A 22,782-nucleotide genomic window follows, 5' to 3' on the forward strand; every position below is an offset into this window, starting at 1 on the left:
ATAATGTGCTTCCCTCTAAGTAAAGTTTATTTCTTGTTGACTCATTTTAAGATTTTCTTTCTCTTTGACTGTCAGCATTTTGACAACAATGAGCCATCGTGGTTAGATTGGAACCTCTGGGATCTCTAAGTCAATACTTTCCACAAATTTTGAGAAGTTTCTGTCATTACTTCTTCAAATATTTTGCTTTTTTTTTCTCTTTCTCCTGCTGGCACCACAATTATAGATATGTTGAACTTCTTGACATTCTTTCATAGGTATTTCAGTGTGTATTTGTCTCCTTTTTTTTGTCTCTGATATTTCAATTGGTCTGTTTTTATATTTAAAGATTCCTCTGCCACCTTCAGTCTCCCACTGAGCCCATATAGTAATTTTTTCTTTAAATGTATTGGACAAAATATATATATATATATTGGACATTTAACTCTAAAATTCCATTTAAAATAAATAAATAATATAAAACTCCACTTTTTTCCTTTCCATTTATATTGGAGCCTCTTCTCTGTTCACTCACTAAAACCATTTAAGACCATTTTTCTTTCATCTTTGGTTATTCCAAAAGTTTTTGCATGGTTATTTTATTCAGCCACTGTTACCACAAGGAGTGAGTAATTATTTATTTATTTTTCCTTCAATATTTTTTGGGCAAGTGTGGTATGCTTAGAATTACTATAGGGACTTGAGATATGTCAGTGAATGAACCAGTCAGAAATAATTGTCCTAAAGAAACAAAATTATGTTTGAACTAGAAAGAATGTAAAGCATAAACATAATAGATAATGATATTAACAATTTTAGTAGCACATAAGATTCCTGGCTGAGAATAATTCAGAATAAGAAAAGATTTGGAATGTGGAAGTTCAGAAGGTATCAGTTTTAATTTATTTTATTTTAAAGATTTTATTTATTTATTTGAGAGAGAATGAGAGAGAGAGCAAGGACAGGAGAAGGAGAAGCAGGCTCCCAGCTGAACAGGGACCCAGTTGCAGGGCTCCATCCCAGGACTCTCATCCCTACCCCACATCATGATGTTAACCTCAGCCAAAGGCAGACAACTGAGCCATCCAGACTCCGAGCATATCAGTTTTATTTATTTCTTATTTTTTTATTTGTTTAAAGTTTAAGATCCAATATTTATTGACACAAATCAGAGATTATCACACATGAAAAGGCATAGCTAGTTTCCTTCTTAAAAATAATTTCCTTAAGAGCCATCTACTGGAACTGAAATTTTGATGTGCCTATTATGCCACCTATCTGTTCTGTGTTTGTTGCTGGGTCTTCCATCACTGAGGCAAAACACCACTATACAGCTTATTCTTTCAAAGGAAATTCCTTTGTAGAACCCCCATTTGCTCTCAGCTTTCCTTTCTCTGCCTGGGGAGCACAGTAATAGACTGATCAGAAACTGCAAGGGAAAAAAAAAAAGAAACTGCAAGGGAAGAGAGGGGACCTGGGCTCTTAGGGTATAAGCAGCTAACACTTGAGGAGATGGCAGTTGAGTTACAATGGATGTTCCTGTGTAGATTCAAACCTAACTTGAGTTTCCTGGAAAAGCCATGATAAGATATTTATAAGTTATTTCTTCATATTTTGGGAGCAGATATAACACCCCTCTGCAGCAAGCATTCCTTAGGTAAGGGTGGCTCCTCTCAGGCAGTAAGTCTCCTCTAAAGGGTAGTCCTGCACACTGAGAACAGTCTGGTGGGTTATGGGCAAGTTGTAGCCAATTTATGCAAGGTCTTCACCTGATTCATTATAACCAAATGGGAGGATTTAAAATTGGTGCTGAGACACAGAATTCAATACACTCAAGTGTACACCCAACATCACCAAATAATTTATTTGGAACCAGAATTAAAAGAACATTCAACAGTTCTCTGAACATTTGACAGTTGTGAAACATGTTTATTCTGATCCAGTTGTACAACTAATCTAGGACAAATTGCCAAATAAATTTTACATTATTTCTTCAGGACTGGGTTTGTCCAAGACTTCAAATTTGGGATCTGCAAATTTGAAGTCAGGGAACGTATTCATGTCTGCTTTACCATACATTTGCTTAAGCTTAAAAAGCTCCTTCTCCAGGTCTTGCTGGTACTCTGGGCCAGTATCAACAGGTCCTCCAGATGTCTGGCATTTAGTTCTATCTTCTCTAATCTTGTCCACGAAGAGTTTCTGTACAGGATCAAGTTCCTTGTTAAATGCCACTGCTCTAACACCAATGTTTCTCCTCAAGTGGACTGAGACTGCAGATCGAATGAGAGAGGAGAACCTGAAGAGCCTCTGAAGAATCATGGTGATTCTTGCATTCAGCGCGGAGCCGCCGGAGTCTCCCGCATATCAGTTTTAAAGATCAACTCATTGTAGGGCTTACTGACAGACAACATAATATTTGTGTAGATAACTGAGGAAAGTTCAAGGAATTAGTAATATGAATATCTGGGGAGGGAACAGTCAAGGCAGAGGAATGTGTCAGTGCAAAGATCATCAAGCATGAAGTATCTGAGGAAAAATAAGGAGGAAAAGAGTAGTTGGAAAGGGGTGAGCAAATTAGACAATTGTATCAGTAGAGACTATCAGGAAGTCAGTGGGCATCAGAAATATAGAGCTTTGAAACTCAATGAAAGGACTTTGACTTTGACTTTGGGTGAAATGGGAATCAGTGTTTATTGTTAAGAATAGAGTGTGGGAGCAAGTAAAACAGTTAGGAAGTTACTGCAATAATGTGAGAGCAAGATATTATTAAATTGGATTTTAGTAGTGGTAGTAGAGAAATGCAGAAACAATAATAGTCTGAATATATGATTATGATTACACAACATGATGTCTTAATTGAAATTTCATTGTGTTGGGGATCCCTGGGTGGCTCAGTGGTTTGGCGCCTGCCTTTGGCCCAGAGCGTGATCGTAGAGACTCGGTATCGAGTCCCATGTCAGGCTTCTGCATGGAGCCTGCTTCTTCCTCTGCCTGTGTCTCTGCCTCTCTTTCTCCCTCTCTCTCTCTCTCTCTCTCTCTGTCTCTCATGAATAAATAAATAAAAATCTTTAAAAAAAGAAAAAAAATGAAATTTAACTGTGTGTGTGTTTTCAGGTTTGTGTATGGCAGAGAGGTGTGACAGAGAGATGAACACTTAGATGTCTAGTCTGTAGGCAAATATATGTTGTTCCATATATTTTATGAGGACTATAAATTCTTAAATATGAGCTTGTCCATCTTTTTTCATAGTTCTCATTATAGCCTATTATAGTTATTTATTTGCCAACATTATCTAATAGACTATAGGTTCCTGATGTCTATTTAAAGGTATCAGAAATATTAAAAAAATGAATCATTGATTAAATGTCTAATTATGTGAATAACTGTTAAATAATGCTCTCATAAAATAATACTAAAAATTTGATACCAAGTAAAATTAAGGTTTACTAGAAGTTAATTTGAAAGGATCACCTAAAAATGCCTGCATATCTCTAATGGTATGTTGGATTTTGGGGAAAGGATCAAGTAAGATGAAAATGGAGAAGTCATTACACTTTTATATACTTACAGTACCAGGGAACATTTATTAGAATACAATAGTGAGACAACTCCCATGGAAGTGTAATCATAAATGTAAAAAGAAATTGAGCTATTTGAGAAGTTCATAATCGAAAGTAGTTGCAAATAATCCAATTGAATTTCATACAAGAAAACAAGATTGTGATTTCACATTAAAAAAAAAAAAAAAAGTGTCGGGGCAGCCCGGGTGGCTCAGTGGTTTAGCGCCACCTTCAGCCCAGGGCCTGATCCTGGAGACCCAGGATGGAGTCCCACGTCGGGCTTCCTGCATGGAGCCTGCTTCTCCCTCTACCTGTGTCTCTGCTTCTCTCTCTGTCTCTGTGTCTCTCATGAATAAACAAATAAAATTTTTTTTAAAAATAGTGTCTGTGATATGGTAATGGTCTGGAGCAACAGGATTAAGATAAGGTAAATAGACTACCTACAAATGATGGTTAGAGTGCAGGTTCAGTTCCCAGCTCTGACACTTAATAGCTATATGACCAAAGACATGATTTAAAATTGTTGTGCAACAATTTCTTTATACTTAGGATGTTGGGGCACCTGGGTGGCTTAGTTGGCTAAGCGTCTGCCTTCTGCTCAGGTCATAATCCTAGGGTCCTGGGATGAAGCCCTATGTGGGGCTCCCTGCTCAGAGGGGAGGTCTGCTTTTCTCTCCCTCTGCCCCTCTGCCCGCTCATGCTTTCTTTCTTTCTTTCTCCCTCTCTCAGATAAATAAATGAAATCTTTAAAAACAAGTAAATAAAATGAGGGTGTGGATAGCATACACCTTGTAGATTTACTTTTAAAATGAAATGAGTTAAACCTTTAGAAAAAATATGCTGGATGTTCACATTGAATATACATATATAATAGATACACATATTTTATATATATATATATATATACATATATAAAACAACATTGACTCAAAGACTTAAAGAATCCTCTTCTTTTTTTTTTCTTCCTACTAATTGGAGCATCGTAAGTAGACTATCCTGAGGAAAATCTGGTTTTGTATTTTACTACTGTAATGTGACTCTGAATATGCAAAAATTAAATGATCGCTTTGATACAGTGTAAATATAAAAGTAAGTTGGCGGGCCAGAATTATGGTATAGCATTATAAAAATTTCTTTTGAGACCAAGAGACATATGTGCAGTCATATTTCTTGACATGTGGTAAGCTGCTGTATATACAATTTGAATTATAATGCTGTGTCATGTTTAAGTTACCGCAGAGGAGTAAGTTTCTTGAACTATCAGGGCGAGATTTTCTTTAACATATTATTCCACTTTTTGCTCTTAAACCTTTCACACCAAATTCCTGCTCTTTTGAAGTGTAAGAGCTGTATTTCAACATTTAAAAAGCAGAACTCCTGAGGGATTCACTGGTAAAAGCCATTAGTGAATTTGCTGATATAAAACTTGCATGATACCATAAATCTTTTATAGAGCATCTTTAGAAAATGTGTGTGTGTGTGCGTGTGTGTGTGTTTGTGTGTGCGAGAGAGGGAGAGAGAGGGGGGGAGAGAAAGAGAGAGATTAGGTGAGGATGGTAAATTGCATTACATGAGCCTTCAACGTGAGCCTTCAACATTATACTTTTTGACATTTAATAAAATGAGATCAAAAAAGTTATATCCTCAGAGGCCTTGTTATTGCCATCATATGAATGAACTGAATATCCATGTCATAGGCCCTGAGAAGCAAATATATATATTTGATTTAGGAAAACCGATTTCACTTTTCCTCTGCTGGAAACACTAACATTCACTCTTTATCTGCTCTAAATGCCATAACAATAACACTTCACATCAGTTCTCTGTTATATCCTAGGTATAAAAGATTAAGTTAAATTTATATCCTCATATACATTGCTATATCATTACGATCATCTGGATTTTCAGAAATAAAGCATAGTGAATGAGAAGTACACAGTTTTCAGTAATAATTATTTCCATCTTCTGTAGTTATATGTGTGGTATTTTTGGCAAAAGAGTCCTCTATGAAGGTAATTTTACAGTTACTTTAAGAAAGTCAAAATTAGACTATCGATTTTGGTAAAATTGATATAGACTCACTCTTCTCTGCACTTATCTTCCAAATACTCCTAAATAACCTGGAAATAATTGAACAGATACAGTCATAAAAAGACTCTGAAAGTGGAGAGAAGAAGGCAGCCTGGCCACAGACCTCAAAAATCAATTTACAATTCCTCAAAATGTGACTGTCAGAAATAATTTTATAATAGGATTTTAGGAAAAATAATATCCATGATGTACAAAACATATTTGCTTGTTATTATATTTTTCATTATTTTAAATGTATTCATATCCATCCCCAACTTCCTGTGTGATGGAATTATCTTACAAATCCCATCCTCTTAAAAATATTTTAAATTAAATCAGTTATTGGTTATTTACTTCTATTTGAAGATCTTGTTAGGTTTTAGTTTAATGAGATTTCTTATCTAGAGCAATATTGCAAAATATTTAAAATTTCAGGTTATTGTGCAATACTACTTTTAATAGGAAATTAGCATTCAATTCTGTGCAATACTAGGCACTTTGTAAGATTCATGTTGAAAATGTGTAAGTCTCAGGCAGCCTAGGTGGCTCAGCGGTTTAACGCCACCTTCAGCCCAGGGCCTGATCCTGGAGGCCCGGAATCGAGTCCCATGTCGGGCTCCCTGCATGGAGCCTGCTTCTCCCTCTGGCTGTGTCTCTGCCTCTCTCTCTGTTGCTCGTGAATAAATATATAAAATATTAAAAAAAAAAAAGGAAATGTGTAAGTCTAAACTCCAAGATGGTTATAAGTTGTTAAGATACAAGTGTTTTTCTCTGTCATCCCTTCAGTGTCACACAGAAAATGTAAAGTCCTTATGATCAAATTGTATTTGGTCTGTATAGGAGTTACCTCTCTGATTTATCTCTTACTACTGCTTACTCTATCTAAGCTACAGTGATTTCCTCACTGTTCCTCAAGCAGGTCATATACTCATATTTGAGCTTCATCCTGCTTGTATTCTTTATAAAACATTCTTCCCTTAATATATGCATGACCAGATCCCTCACCAATTTTATGCCTTTGCTTTAATGTCACTTTCTAATCAAGCTCACTTGAGTACCGAACCCTACACACACACACACACACACACAAATCCTGACTCTTTCGCCTGCTTTTCTTTTTCCACACCACATTTCTCCTAGTCCCATATGATAAAAATTTTGCTAATTCATCTTTCTAATTGTTTATTATCCCTCCAACACATAAGAATGGAAGTTTCTTTTTTTTTAAGATTTTATTTATTCATGAGATAGAGAAAGAGGCAGAGACATAGGCAGAAGGAGAATCAGGCTCCATGCAGGAAGCCCAATGTGGGACTCAATTCCAGTACTCTGGATCACGCCCTGAGCCCAAGGCAGAGGTTCAACCGCTGAACCACCCAGGTGTCCCAAAAATGGAAGTTTCCTATGAGCAATGATCTTTCCTCTATTTTGTGACCAATTCCAAGTATCTAGAACATACTACATTATAAACAAATATTTATTGTACATTGAAAATGGATGGACATAAATAGTATGAATACATGCTATTTTCCAGTCATTTTCTACAATCTGAATATATAAACAGTTTTCCAGATTGAATACTGGAAAATATTTACTTCTGTAATATAAATACTTTAAGGAACCAATCAAAATTGTAAAACATCATATATATGTATATAAGAGTCTTATACTCTTTCCCTTGTACATAATAATTTATGTATTTATACTGGGTAACTCAATATGCTGCTGTATTTTGGCAAGGCACACTCTTCTAATTGAGACTATTTTCACTCTTTGTATAACATTTAAAACTTAAAGAGTACATTGATTCAGTAGTGCCAGAATTTAATATTCAGACACTAGTGTATACAAATTATAAGATTCTTCATGAAGGCCGAAATGATCTGAGTCAAGATGCTACCCTAAATAAGTAGTTTATCCCTTCTATTTATTACATTTTCTTCTCATGTTATATTTCACTCATGACAAACTTTTCATATCATCCAGAATCAGGAGTAATCTTGTCCAGACAGAAAGTGTTCTCTTCAGATAAAGAGAGACATAGCATTGTAAAAGACTGAAACAGGATACACAGAGTATGTACGAGAGTTAGAATAGTCAGATCTTGATAGATAGATAGATAGATAGATAGAGACAGATAGATATAGGTATCTATTACATCTGTATAGATACAAATTCTATCAATTTATAAGATGCCAAATCACACAGAATATGATATATATCGAAAGCAGTGGTGAGGATAGAAAGATACTCATATGTCCAAATGTATATATAGGTACAGTTAGATGGTGGTCAGGTAGATAGACTAATTTTTAATAGGCATTTAGATAAACAGAAAATAAGTTAAATTCTTTGGACAGAGCTGAAAGAGAATATACTGAATGAGTAAAAACACTCAAATCATTTGATTCTGTCAAAGTTAAAATTGAAAAATTGATTGAGTGCTTGTATTAAAATGACCTATGCTTGATTTTGTTCTCTTGGAGATACAGCCTTTGATAAATGAAATAGTTTAAGACATCGATAGCACTGAGAAGCAGGGTAAGAGATTCGGCGAACATTCAAATATCAGTGTAAGATTGAGTTATGCCAGTAAATGTCAAGTTTGGTCAGATAGCTCTTGATTTCAGAGGAACTCATCTTTTAGTCTTGAAGCCAATCTGCACACATTCAGGTCACACTGAATCAAAGGGCACCAAGTGAAAACAAGCTGAGATTCATTACAATCCTACGGGGCAGGACATTCCACATGTCTTTTGGACAATGTGGTTTCAGCTGGAAATTTAATAAAAGCCCTCAACAGAAAAATCCTATTTGTTGTTGAGTAAAGTTGGGAACTGCTGACGCTCAGGAATCTCAGTCCTCTTATTTGATCTAACCAGATCTCTCTCTCTCTCTCTCTCTTAAATCAGAAACTTGTCCCCAGACAACTTGCACCAGAATAACTTGGATGCTTATTTACAATGCACATTAGTAGACTCCACCATGTTCTAATTGAATCCAGGTCTCTGCAGGGGCCTGGTTATCTACATGCAAATAAATATTGCAGGTAATATATGCAAAATTGCATTCAAGGGTCACTGAACTAAACTCCAAAAGCCCTTGGGAATAGTTAGTAAGTTATTTATTATTAATGTATTTCCTCAGCATCTAGTTACGTCATGGCAAATAGTTCAAACATATTTTTGAGGAAATCATTCTTTCCTTTTCTTATTATGAACTTTTGATATATATGAATATTTTTTCCATAAGAAGGAACATTAGATAGGATTACAGTTTTTAAAACATGAGCCATGTTGGATGAAAACCACTTTTTTTTTTTTCCTTTTCCCTAAAGGCAGACTCTTCCTCATAAGAAATAGAGCTCAGACAGAAAACAAGTGTTGTTGGGTTGAGAAATCAGAAATCAAACTTCAGTGACCCTAGAGTAACTGGTAATTAAAGATAATATCATAGAATGAAGAGAGCCACAAGAGGGGGTATTCCAAAAACCCCTGAATAAACTCCAAAACTTGACCTTTGCCAAAAAAATGTACATTTAAGAACTACTGAGCTATATACTAGGCTAAGAATTCAAGATATACAATAGACAACACTGACCATAGGCCGAAAGAGATGGCCAAAAATTTCAACAGCTTCATCGTGCTAGAAAGTGGAGCTAGGTAAAACCCTTTGGCTTTTTTTTTTATAAATTTATTTTTTATTGGTGTTCAATTTGCCAACATATAGAATAACACCCAGTGCTCATCCCATCAAGTGCCCACCTCAGTGTCCATCACCCAGTCACCCCCACCCCCTGCCCTCCTCCCCTTCCACCACCCCTAGTTCGTTTCCCAGAGTTAGGAGTCTTTCATGTTCTGTCTCCTTTTCTGATATTTCCCACTCATTTTTCCTCCTTTCCCCTTTATTCCCTTTCACTATTTTTTATATTCCCCAAATGAATGAGACCATATAATGTTTGTCCTTCATTTAAACCCTATATTTGCCACTTCTAGGCCTGTATAAAGGAATTCACCTTAGTACTAAAGGGAGAACCACAATAACCACTCTCTTATAAAGATTCCATAAGATCAAGGTATTCACCCATAATTTAACAAGTTGCAAGAGAAAAATGCAACACTCTTCACATGATAATCAAACCTACCAACTTAGAAACTCTACAGCATATAAATCACAATGTCAGGTGTACATTAAAAAGTTACTAGACACATGCAGAAACAGGAAAATGGTACCTACTATCAAGAAAAATAGTTGATACAATAAACAGCCAGAACTAATTACTGTAATTAGCAGAAGAACTTGAGAATAAGTGACCTTTATTTTAAACTGTCCAGAGGTTAAAAAAATTTAAAAAATAAAAGGATGTGATGGGTATACAGATGTGTAATTGCAGAACTGAGATGAAAACTCTCTTGCAGAATCAAATGAATCTGGTTATACACCTGAATTAGATATAAGCTTTTAAAATTTTCTATGAGATCTGCAAATGGCTACCCTTTCTTAATGGTAGCATGCAAATAGTAGCAGTGTAAATTTCATTCTAAAAGGGAAGGGCCTCAGGCCGGAGACCACCAGAAGTTCAGAAAATGTATTGAATAAAGAGGATTTTTTTTGAGATTTATTTCTTACATTGTATTATTCATAGGTCTTATAGAGTCATATATATATAGTACCTATTTTCTTCTGTTCTTGAGTGTTTGCCAGTACAATGTTCTGTAGGGTGATAAAATGGTTAATAATGCTGCCAAATAAATCAGTACAAAGTTAGATGGTTAAGAATATCCTGATGCAGAAAAAAATGATAGTGTACTGCTGCCTTGGTCGAGTGTTCAGATAAAAACAATTTTGAAATTCTCTGATTATTGAGTTATAGGAAAACATTTTTGCTAATTTGATCAATAACTTAAATGTGTCAGGGCCATGTTTCCTCCATACCCTTGGGTAGAGTGTCTCTTCAAGCACTGAAATATTTCAAGGCTATTGAAGTGAATAAACTTTTGTATAAACCTCAAAAATATAATTAAGTAAAAATAGCCAGATGTATAATGATGAAAGTTGTATTATAAATTCTGGAAGAAAAATAAGTATGCAAATCAATATGATGTAATTGATAAATATGCCCATATATATCTATATCTATAGTTATAGATATAGATATACATAAAATAAAAAATAATGGTCATAAATGATTAGTAAAATAATTGATTAATAATGTTATTTATAGTGTAGGAGCAGACAGATACAAAGGGGCTGTTTTTAATCTGCAAATGTTGATTTAAAAATAAAGATTTAAAGCAAATACAATGACACATTAACAGTTATTTAATCTAAATGATGTTTAATGGGTTTTTTCAGTTTTTTAAATGTTTGACATGTTTTTATAAAAAGATTATGACATTAATTATAGACTGCATTTTCATCAAAATTAGCAATCCTTTTATGCAATTAGAGTATTATGACTTAAATTACATTGTCTGTTTGCACATAACTATTTTTAACTTTTGTTTCATTATCTTTTAACTTCTAAATAACATATGTAGTTGTAAAATTATGACTTGAAAGTATTTTTTCTTTTAATAGGAGAGTTTAAACACTTTTTTGATGTACTTACATATTTATTCTTTTTTTTTTTTATTCTTATTTATTCTTACTCCTATCAAATGGCATTTTATTTTTAGTTTGTTTTATATTTTTTCACATTCCTTCTGCTAAGAACAGACTCTTCTAAAAATTGTCAGTTAGCAAGGAACAAATTGTGATTTAATTTCTAATACTGCTTACTTTTTGAGATATTTTCATCCCAACTCTAAGTGAAAGTGTCCACTCTGGCAGCTTGTCTCTAAGCTGGGATTCATCTTTATTAATCTCCTTTCCACACTACCTGTTATAGATTTCCATACTCTCATTCAATGTGTCAATCTAATTCATTTGCAAGGTGGGGTGATCCAGACCTTCATGCCTGTTTAAATGGCCCTGGCCACTCTTAACACTCTAAAGGAATGAGAAACACTCCATAGTATAACATAGATTTCCAATACACTTTCCCCTACCCACATTGTGTATCATCCATCCTAGCTCCTCCTGATGACCAGAGATGTCCCTCCATTGATAAAGTGACCTTTTTTTCCCTCTTGGTACGGCAGCATGAGGACTCTATGTGGCAGTGTTTGTTTCACCCATATTCTATCCCTTTTTGGTAATACCAACAACTGCTCCAGGAATTAGCCCCTTAACTCAGCAGAGCCTAAAGCTATGGGAACATAAGGCATACATTCTATAAATAGGTCACTGGAATATTGGTAAGAAAAGCCCATCCCATTTTCTTCCACCCCTTGGTTTTCAAACCCGTATAATTTAGTTCTGTGGGACACATCACTGAGTGGCCACTGGTTCAGTTTCTTTCTTTCTTTCTTTCTTTCTTTCTTTCTTTCTTTCTTTCTTTCTTTCTTTCTTTCTTCTTTCTTTCTTCTTTCTTTCTTTCTTCTTTCTTTCTTTCTTTCTTTCTTTCTTCTTTCTTTCTTTCTTTCTTTCTTTCTTTCTTTCTTTCTTTCTTCTTTCTTCCTTTTTTTTTTTACTGGTTCAGTTTCTAATGCTACCTCTGAACCACTATTGTAGTTGAACATTCCTGTAATCTATCAGGGTAACTTCTTCCAACGATAGGGTATTTGATACTGTAAGTGATCCTTCACTCATTGTTGCACCTAATATGCTGTAAAACAGATTCTTTATCCTGAGGAAATATATACAGGTTCCGTATTGCAGATTAGTCATTAGATTATTGGGGATTATTGCATTAGACAAATGTAGAGCTCTCAGATATTTATGCTGGCAAAGAACATGGCAAGGGGAGAAACTCATAGTCATATTTGGTATCATTTCTGATAAGAATAAATCACTACCCACTTCAGGGCAGAAAAGGGTGAATATAATCAATTTAGTACTGAGTGGACTGGCTTGTCTTTTTGAGATGTATGCCATATGTAGGGCTGGGAATTGGACTTCATTACTGACAGACTGGTCAGAGGAGTTTAAGCTTCTATAAGAATACCATAAGGGCACTAGAGTGGCTCAAATCATTAAACCTCCAGCTCTTGGTTTTGGCTCAGGTCGTGATCTTGGGGTGGAGATTGAGCCCTGCGTTGGGCTCATGCTCAGCACGAAGTCTACTTGTACCTCTCTCTATGCTCCTCTACAGCTCATGCTCTCTTTCTCTCTCAAATAAATAAAATCTTTAAAAATAAAAATAAATGTTTAAAAGAATACCATGGATTGAGTAGGTTAAACAGCAAACATTTATATCTCACAGTAAAGAAGGTGGAACTCTAAGATCAGGGTACCAGCATGGTTGGGTTCTGGTGAGAATCCTCTTCCTGGTTTCCCCTTGGTCTCTTCATCCCCTTGTAAGGTTATCAATCACATCATGAGACTTTCACCCCCATGATTTCATCTAAACCTAATTACCTTCCAAAAGCCCTGCCTTAAAATAGGATTATGTGGGACTAAAGCACAACATATGAATTTTAGGGGAACATAAGCATTCAATACTTAGCAGGAGCCAACTTTCTATGGTTTATGCTTAACTTCCTGCAATGGGAGCCCAGTAAGCAAACTTGGAGTGGTTGAGGATAGAGATTATCTAGCATTCACTAAATATATTCCTAACTTAGGTAATGTTGAATACCTTCTGTGCTGTGGATGTTTTCTGCGGCTCACTGATGTGAGACACAGGTTTCACACACTCTGTGCCCACTTACATATATCACCCATATGCTTTTCCCCTTACTTCCACATATCTGATTTCTAATCTTGCTCTTTAGAGGACCCTATTCAACTATCCAAGCTATTTGATACTCTACATCAGTTTAGGTATATTCTCCCTGCCTGGGTCACTTTTCACTATATATCAAAGGGACAACAAAGAGTAACGCTAGTAGTAATGTCTACTGAGGCAATGTCCCTGAGTATCACATTTCAGATTAAAGTATTATTACAATTTCAGTCTATTCTAATCGGACTGTGACATATTGAGTCAATCGACATATAAATCAGAACCAGTATCTATCCTCTTCTGTAATGTGATTATAAGAAACTCCTCCATAAGGTCATATATGTGAACTGAGGGAAAGGGTCAGTACAAAAATAGGTATACAGGTCTGTGCCATCTGTTTGTGATATTCAGTAGTGTGTGATAGACCTACTTGACTCTACTAAACTGCCATATCATTTATTTGATTTCTATTGCAATTGACTTAAGTTTAACAAATCTGATCATGCAAATGGGCAATTCCATTCGCATTGTAACTAAGTTTCTATGACTAGATAGTCTCCATAAGGATCACGTGCTAGGCACAATTTTAAGGTGGACTCCAAGATTTTTGTGGCCAATCTGTACATACTCTGTATAATCTCCTCCCTTTATTAAGGGGATAACCTGTGAAAATGATGGAATTTCATCTCTGTGAGTAGCATACAACATATGGAAAAAATGAAGAGATTTATATGTGTGATTAGAGTCCCAAGTCAGCTTGAGTTAATTAAAAGGAAGATTATCCTGGGTGGGCTAAGATAAGTTAGGTAAAAGACTTTAAAAAGAGGACCTGAGGAGATCCATGGGTGGCTCAGAGGTTTGGCATGATCTTGGAGTTCGGGATCGAGTCCCGCATCAGGCTCCCTGCATGGAGCCTGCTTCTCCCTCTGCCTGTGTCTCTGCCACTCTTTATCTCTGTGTTTCTCATGAATAAATAAAATCTTTTTAAAAAAGAGGACCTGATTCTTCTGCAGTCTTCGACAAAGGACGTTTCCATGTTGTGAACCAGCTATGTTCATAGGACTTCAGGGTAACCTCAAGGAGACTTGAGCAAATCCCAGTCAAATAGCCAGAAGGAAAATACAGGCATACCTCATTTACCGAAATTCACTTTATTTTGCTTTACAGATATTGCGGTGGTTTTTTTTTTCACAAATTAAAGTTTTATTCTGCATTCTGCATCAAGCAAGTCTATTGGTGCCATTTTTCCAAAAGCATTTGCTCACTTTGTGTCTCTATGTTACATTTTGGGAATTCTTCAAATATTTCAAACTTTTTTCATGAAAAAATTGGTGATCTATGATCAGTGGTCTTTGATGTTACTACAGTAATTGTTTTGGGTGCCATAAACCATGTCCATATAAGATGGCAAACTTAATCAATAGACGTTGTATGTTCTGACTGCAGATTTGGTCAAAATAGTAAAAGAACTAGAATTTGAAGTGAAGCCTAAAGATTTGACTAAACTGCTGCAATCCTGTGGTGAAACTTTAATGGATTGGAGTTGATCCTTATGGAGAAGCAAAGAAAATGATTTCTTGAGATGAAATCTACTCCTAGTGACGATTGTTGAGATGTCAACAAAAAATTTAGAATATTACAGACTTAGTTGATGGAAGCAGTAGCACAGTTTGAGAGAACTGACTCCAAATTTGAAAGTTCTACTGTGGGTAAAATGCTATCAAACAGCATCATATGCTCCAGAGAAATCATTAGTGAAAGGAAGATTCAACTGATGCAGCAAACTTCATTGTTGTCTTAAAGAAATTGCCATAGCCACTCCAACTTTTAGCAACCCCCACTGTAGTCAGTCAACAGCCATCAACATCAAATCAAGACCCTCCACCTGGCTGAAAGCTCAGACAATGTTAGCCTTTTTTAGTTATAAGTGTTGTTAAATTAAGATACATATTTTTGAGACATAAGCCATTGCACATTTAATAGACTACAGTATAGATAAACATAATTTTTATATGCACTGGGAACTCCCAAAGTTCATTTGACTCACTCTATTGTGATATTTGCATTATTGTAGTGATCTGGAACCAAACCCACAGTAGCTCTGAGGTATGCCTATAGAATCTCAGTCTCACAGTTATAAAGAACTAAATTATGCCAACAACTTGATGAGCTCAGAAGAGGATCTTGAACTCCAGATGAAAACGCGGCCCTGCTAAAACCTTGATTTTCACCTTGTGAGAAACTGAGCAGAGAATTTAATTATACTGAGTCTGGATTTCTGATGTACAGCAACAGATAATAAGTGGGTGTTATTTTAATCTGATAATTTGGTGATAATTTCCTGTACAGCATACAAAACTAATATGGGCCACTAGCACACAAACAGCTTCTTTTCAAATATCAACTAGTTTGTTCTTTTTTGAAGAAGGTACTGCCCAAGGGTTGAAGGATTATTTTTTTCTGGAAACTTTTCATTATTATGTCTTCAGAGACTACTTTTGTCTGATTTTCTTTTTCCTTCACAGAGTGTTCTATACATCTCTCATACTTTCCTTCATCTTTCTCTTACCCTTGGTTGAGATATACTTATCTTTCAGGTCACTATTTGTATTATTTTCCCAACTCATATATGTGAGAGGACTCCCTGGATACCAGAGAGTACACTCAAGTGAGATTTTTATTTAAAGTGAAAGATATGGTGTTATAAGAAATAAAGAATGCAGTCAAGCTTGGAAATCCAAAGGGTATTCATAACATGAATCTCCTCTTGGGCTAATTTTTGCAAGCTGGACTGTAATGAGTCTGAATCTTCAGAATCTATGTGAGGAGTCTTGGCTTTGAGAAGGCTCACTAAAAAGGGTCTCTGATTCTTCCAGAAGTCAAACCAGGCATCCCAAGGTGGCTAAAGTAGTTACAAAACATCAGTAAAGAAACTAGCACTGGGTGTCTCCAGAAAAGTTGCATGAATTGATAACTACATCAAAAATACCACTTTCTTTATGTTGGCCAATAGTAAATTCAACAAACCAACATCTAACCAAAAAATTAGGTATCTGGTATCCCCCAAGGTAAAGATAGAACTTCTCCTGTCCCCTGCTTTAAATCAGTTCTACATTCATACTAATAATTGCAGATGGCAAGTTGCTGTCTCCAGTCTTGGGCTTAATCCATCTAATAAATATTCTTTGGATTTCTTTTTTTTTTTTTTAAGATTTTATTTATTTATTTATTTATTTATTTATTTATTTATTTATTTATTTAAGAGAGAGAGAGAGAGAGAGAAAATGAGTGGGGGAGGGGCAGCAAAGAATCTGACTCCCAATGAGCAGATGGGGCTGGATTCCAGGACTCTGAGATCAAGAACTGAACTGAAGTCAGATGCTTAACCAGCAGAGCCACCAAGGAGCCCCATACTTTGGATTTCTATTGTTGATACAGTTAGTGACTCTAAATCATTAAATTTTCCATCTCTCTGCTCTCTAATCTATTTTCTTGATTGTATGTATAATGGCAATTTAAAATCTTTATCAGTTCTCAAAAATAAAATAATGAAATAAAATCTTGATCAGTTCTCAACAACTCAACCTCCAGCAGATCATGTTTAATCAATTCATGTTTCTCTTGAATTCTGGTTACTAGAAACACACTTTTTAGCATGCATCATAATTCTTGAGTAGGTGCTTGGCAATATAGTAAGAAATTATAGGAAATTTGGCAGGTAATATTTCTGACAGAAGATAATTATTTTTTAAACATACTAATGTGTCCTTCTAATTCCGCACACTGTTGGCATTTGGGTTTATAAGGTATATTATTTTTATATTTGTATTATTTAATCTCTTTTCTTCATAATTTCTCTTAAATTTTTAACCATAGGCATTTCAAACTCCTGGTCAAATTACTTTTTCAGGTCTATTTTTCCTTTCGGTTTTCAGAATGTGCTCTATACTTTTGATGCCTTTGTTATTTTTATATGAATGTTAGGCATTGGGAATGAAAAGATGAAGAGAAAGTTTGAGGCTCTGGTAGTATTAATTTCCTCCAGTGTTTATTTATTTGCTTTTGGCCAACAGCTGTTGTGAAGTTGGAATACCTGAAGACAATATGTGATTAAACTCATTGTTAATGCTGGTACATTTCAGATATACCCTTTACAAAATGTAAACTTAGAGCCTGAGGTGTCAGGTCTCCTCTTTCTTGGTGGGCATTGAAGTCCAATTTTTGCATTCTCCACTAGCTTCACTTTTTAAAAGAGATTTTATTTATTTATTCATGAGAGACACACACACACAGAGAGAGAGAGAGAGAGAGAGGCAGAGACACAGGCAGAGGGAGAAGCAGGCTCCATGAAAGGAGCCTAATGCAGGACTCGATCCCAGGACTCCAGGATCATGCCTTGGGCCTAAGGTAGGCACTAAACCACTGAGCCACCCAGGGATCCCCTCTCCACTAGCTTCATAAGAATATTGACAGCACTGTTCATTTTCTCATCAACTCTGATGTCATTTTCAAAACGTTGTATACCTAAAGGAAGGAAAAGTCAACAATAATTTGAGAACAAAATTATTTATCTAGCTACCCCTTACTTTCTTAGATTTTAACTTCATGAATTCCTATTGTCTTATTAGCTCATCAGTGCCTTTATGCACATTTAAGAATATTTTGCCTCAAGATTCTATTTACTTTGGCTGAACATGCTATAAATTAAGCTAGACTTCCATTTACAGAAACATGAAAGGATGAATAGATTATCAATTAATTTGGAGATTATAACATATTATTTATGATACATATAATTGAAGCCCAAAAATAGAAGAAAAGAGGACAGAAAAATATTTAAGTAATGTATGAAGAAATGACCAAAATTTTCCAAAGTTTACAAACTAAATGAAAATGAATAACAGAGTACTCAATAATTTCTTAATGTGCATCATTGAAAAACAATTGATCATATAAAAAGTATAAAAGAGGACCTCTTGAAAACAGCCAATTTTTTAAAAAATGGCATTTTCCATAGGAGATAAAAACAATACAGCTAGTGATGAACTCCTAATAAGAAATAATGGAGGCCAGAAGAAAATGAAATAATATATTTTTGAACTCTGTAAAGGAAAAAAAGAATTGTCAATTTAGAATTCTGTGTCAGGCTAAAATATCCTTCAAATATGAAAATAAAACAATGCCACTTTTGTTCAATTAAAATTAAGGTACTGTTTTGTCAGTGAACTACATATAATGCATAGCAAAGGAAATTCTTCAGATCAAGAAAATCAACACAAATGAAAACATATGTCAACAGGAAAGAAAGAAGTATAAACAGTAAATATGAAAACACATAATGGATCATATATATTATTCTTTCTATTTTTAAAAGTTATATGAACACTATTACTTCTCAGCCTTTTGGTTACTAAGATCAAGTGTAAAAGTTATATGAACTTTTAATGCAAAAATTCTGGTTGTATTTTGGCATTTGTATCAAACAAACATGATTTAATATAAATAGACTGAAAATTAAGCATGCAAATTTTAATCACTAGAACTATTACTAAAATTTAATGCAAAATTTCAATTCAAAAGTCAAGAAATAAATTTTTAAAAATATATTGATTTGAGCCAAAAGAAATGGAGGTGAGATGATCCAAAAATAGATGGGTCAAATAAAAACAACTGACAAAATACTAGAAAAAAAATTAACAATAGCAATTTTTACATACAAATAGATTACCCTCTGCAAATAAAAACTAGAGATTATTAGGCTGGACAAAATACCGAGAGTCAAGTATATGCTTTAATAAGAGATACTTGAAATATAAAATTGCATGGAGGTTGATGCAAAAAAACCCAAAAACACACCAGAGAGTACTATTGGGAAAAAAAGACAGAAACAGTAAAATTTATTACATTAACACTCCCTTTCAAAAGCTAATTTAATCAATCAGCAAATGAATGAATGAATGAATAAATAGATAAATAAATAAATAATTTGGGCACTCAGATAACTTTATTCAGTTGAAATATTGAACTAGATCCAAGAACTAGAATGAAATCTTCAAGTCCATGTGATGTGCTATGTTAGACCACATACTATGTCATGAAATAGGTCAAATTTATCAAAAATATTTAAATTTTATAAAATAGGTTCTCTATTCATAACATAATTAAATTAGTAATTAATAACAAGCCTACATTTCAAAAATCCCCACTTGATTTTAAATTAAATGACACAAATAATACCTCATCATAGATAATAAGCATAAGGGGAATTAGAAAATGCAGCAAACTTAATGAGAATAAAAATCACAACATAAATAAATTGTGGTATGCTGCCAGAACAGTGCTTAGAAATATAAATGTGTAGGTAAAAATATATTGAGTCATTGAATTTAATCAATTCTCTTATTCTATGTCTCCTAAATATACACTATATGATTTATTTTAGGTGATCTTTTTAGCTAAAGTTCTTCAGAATAATGCAATTTCAATAATATGTATTTTAATTTAAAATGCCACAAGATGGCCTTTTCATTATTAAACTTGTTTCTAATGAATTTGGATGGTTTATATCTGAAATTAGTGCTGTGCAGAAGAGATAAGGAAAGACTCTCTTGTAAACACAGGACCAAAGAATGAGTGTGCCTCCTGGTTTTGCTGACCACGGCTCCTCTGGTGTCTTTATATCATGTACTCCAGATCAGGGATTTGGGGATAAGAGATTTGTTCAACACAATTACCTCTAGTAGATAGTGCTACTTAGCTGTGCTGGGCTGTAGTTTGCAATAAATAATAAATAATAGACAAAACCTCAATACAGCTGAACAGCTGTCACCACAGCTAACAGTGGAGCAAATGACGAGGTCAGATGAGAAATATAACTGGAGAGCATACACATACCCAGCTGCCAGGGCTCACAGAGAACATATCTTAACATCTGCAAGCCTGTAGCTGCCAAACCTTTCCCACAAGCAGCTTTGTGTATTGACTTCAGGCCCTGGTAGAAAGACAGAGAAATAAAATTCTGCATATTCAACACTGTTAGAAATAGAATGAAGGAGGGATCAAGTTAATGTTGGAATTGTGAATGAAGAGCTATGATTTTATTTTTGTCCAAGAGGAAACACACTTTTAAAAGATTTAGTTCTTTTGGTCAAAGACTATGTCTGATCCTTTGTTTTGACTATCTAAACAATTGGAATAATCATTTAAGTTCACTAAAATTGCCAAACTTCCAATTATAGTTCAATGGAAGTGTTCAATTATAGTTTCACATGGAAGCTAAACTATTCCACTAATAGATATATTTTACTGAAAATTACTTATTGAATTGAGAGGCTTTGATATTCCTTTGATTCTTTATCAAATCTATAGTCTAAAGAATTCTATTTTGTATCATATTACTTGTCACTATTGGCATAATATGTTATATTGCTAAGTAAAAAGATAACACTTTCATTGTTAGCATAAGGGTAAATTTCTTACACAAAAAACCCCACAGACCCAGGTGAAAGATAAAATTTCTTAAAATATTTTATGTCCTTCAAAGTATGGGACCTTTTTGGTGGCATACCTATTTTGGTATATTCTCTGACCTTCAACTCTCTAGGTCAAACAGATATGAAAGAGATACTATGATTAAGTTGATGATCCTGTGAGGTAATTTAAGGAATAAACTATCCACCATTATGTAAACTCTTGACCACATATGACATTTTTAGACACTGGCCACCTCTCTAAATGTGTAAATACAGTAATGGGGGGTCGGGGGAATTGTGCGTTTATAGGTGTTTTCTGGGAGCTGGAGTACATTGAAAATCAAATGACCAGGCCTAAAACTAGCCTAACACTTTTGTTCTACACCCTTTTTTCATAAGAAGATACATTGATTATTATATCCATACTGTTAAGACAAGTACAGGTTTTAAAAATTCTACAATTAGGATCTATTTCAACATGCTATCAACTGCTGTGAAAAATGAATATCCCTATTATAGATACTCTGTGAACCTATTTCCTATTTTCAACAACCAGTTGAATCCCAGAGCTGTTCTTTGTTATGTTCTGATCAAATAATTTCTGTTTATGATATGGATCTTTATGTAAATTGTCCTAGGGAAATAGTATGCTTCTATCTTCTTATTGCTTCTTTAGAAATTCACATTTTTCATTATAAACGAATATATTAACATTTTGCTTAATACATCAGTTTCTTATGAATTATTTACCAACCATTGTCTTTCATGTGTTCTCTAAAATGATTTTAGTGCCTGAAAACACTGTGTATATTGGTAGGTATGTTTAGATATCAGATATAACCAAAGTCAAAAGGAGAGGTCTTTCTCTTCCATTCATCTGATTATCAATTGGCATTTCCCTCACATTGTTGCATAAACCTTTCTTTGTCAACTTCAGTGCACGAATATACCCAAACAATTTATTTTTTTTATAGCCAATTTAACAACTTTGACTAGGTGATGAGATACACTACTATGTCTAAAAGAAACCAACTAGTAAAGAGTACTTACTAGAAAGACTCAGAAAGGGAATAGTTACTTTCCTAAGTATTAGAAAGGGAAACTTATGGAAGAGTCTTTTTTTCAAAGTGTAAACATATATAAGTGTAATATTCAATATAGTTCTGAATCTGCTTTATCACAATCCATTGCTTATAAACATCTGAGAAAGGTATCTATTATGTCTTTGAGGACATATTTCTATTGGAGTAACCAATCAACTTTGCTTTTTAAATTAATTTTAGGCACTCTACTGTATAGACACTGGTATTTTTGTGTTGTTTCATTTTAGAAAGTGCCCTTTGTGAAATTCCTGATAAAATTATTTGCCTACTTTCCTGCTGAGATATTTTATTATCTCCATTTATATAGGTTGTTCTTTTTCTAGGTCCTGGAGATGTAAGGTTTGGTTTTTGTGTGTGTGCATTTGTGTCTGTGATCTTTTTCTTTTTTTTTTTTTTTGATATAGTAGACATTGATTACTATAAACTTTTCCTTAGAACTGCCTTTGTTGTATCCTGTAAGTTTTGGTATGTTGTTTTCATTTTTATTTGTTTTGAGATATTTTTTATTTCCATTTTTGTTTTTCTTTGGCCTAGTAGTTGTTGAGCAGTGTTTCATTTCCACACAGTAGTGAATTTTCCAGTTTTCCATCTGCTGTTGTTTTCTAGTTTCATATCATTGTGCTCAGAAGAGATACTTGGTATTATCTCAGTCTACTTATATTTACTAAAATTTGTTTTGGGCCCTAACATGTGATCTATTCTAGAAAATACCCCGTGTGTACTTCAGAAGAATGTGTATTCTGCTGCTGTTGAGCAGAGTGTTTCACATGTTTGTTAGGTCCTTAGGAACTTTAAAATATAGCTCATGTCCATTTGTTCCTGTTGATTTT

The 22,782-nt window shown here is 34.4% G+C and overlaps 1 protein-coding gene across 1 annotated transcript; it reads right to left on the minus strand.

Moving 5' to 3' along the window:
* Nucleotides 1-1,887: 1,887 nt before the first annotated feature.
* LOC112933484 (ATP synthase-coupling factor 6, mitochondrial-like) lies at nt 1,888-2,332 on the minus strand. Its single transcript, XM_026016649.2, has one exon. It carries the CDS (start codon nt 2,296-2,298, stop codon nt 1,960-1,962), a length of 339 nt encoding a protein of 112 aa, XP_025872434.2. The 5' UTR covers nt 2,299-2,332; the 3' UTR covers nt 1,888-1,959.
* Nucleotides 2,333-22,782: the final 20,450 nt, after the last annotated feature.

This window comes from Vulpes vulpes, chromosome 6, assembly GCF_048418805.1.
Source record: "Vulpes vulpes isolate BD-2025 chromosome 6, VulVul3, whole genome shotgun sequence".
Taxonomy (NCBI): Eukaryota; Metazoa; Chordata; class Mammalia; order Carnivora; family Canidae; genus Vulpes; species Vulpes vulpes.

What these genes read in the sequence shown, in the direction of transcription:
- LOC112933484 (XM_026016649.2), bottom strand. Translation starts at nt 2,298, where the DNA reads ATGATTCTTCAGAGGCTCTTCAGGTTCTCCTCTCTCATTCGATCTGCA.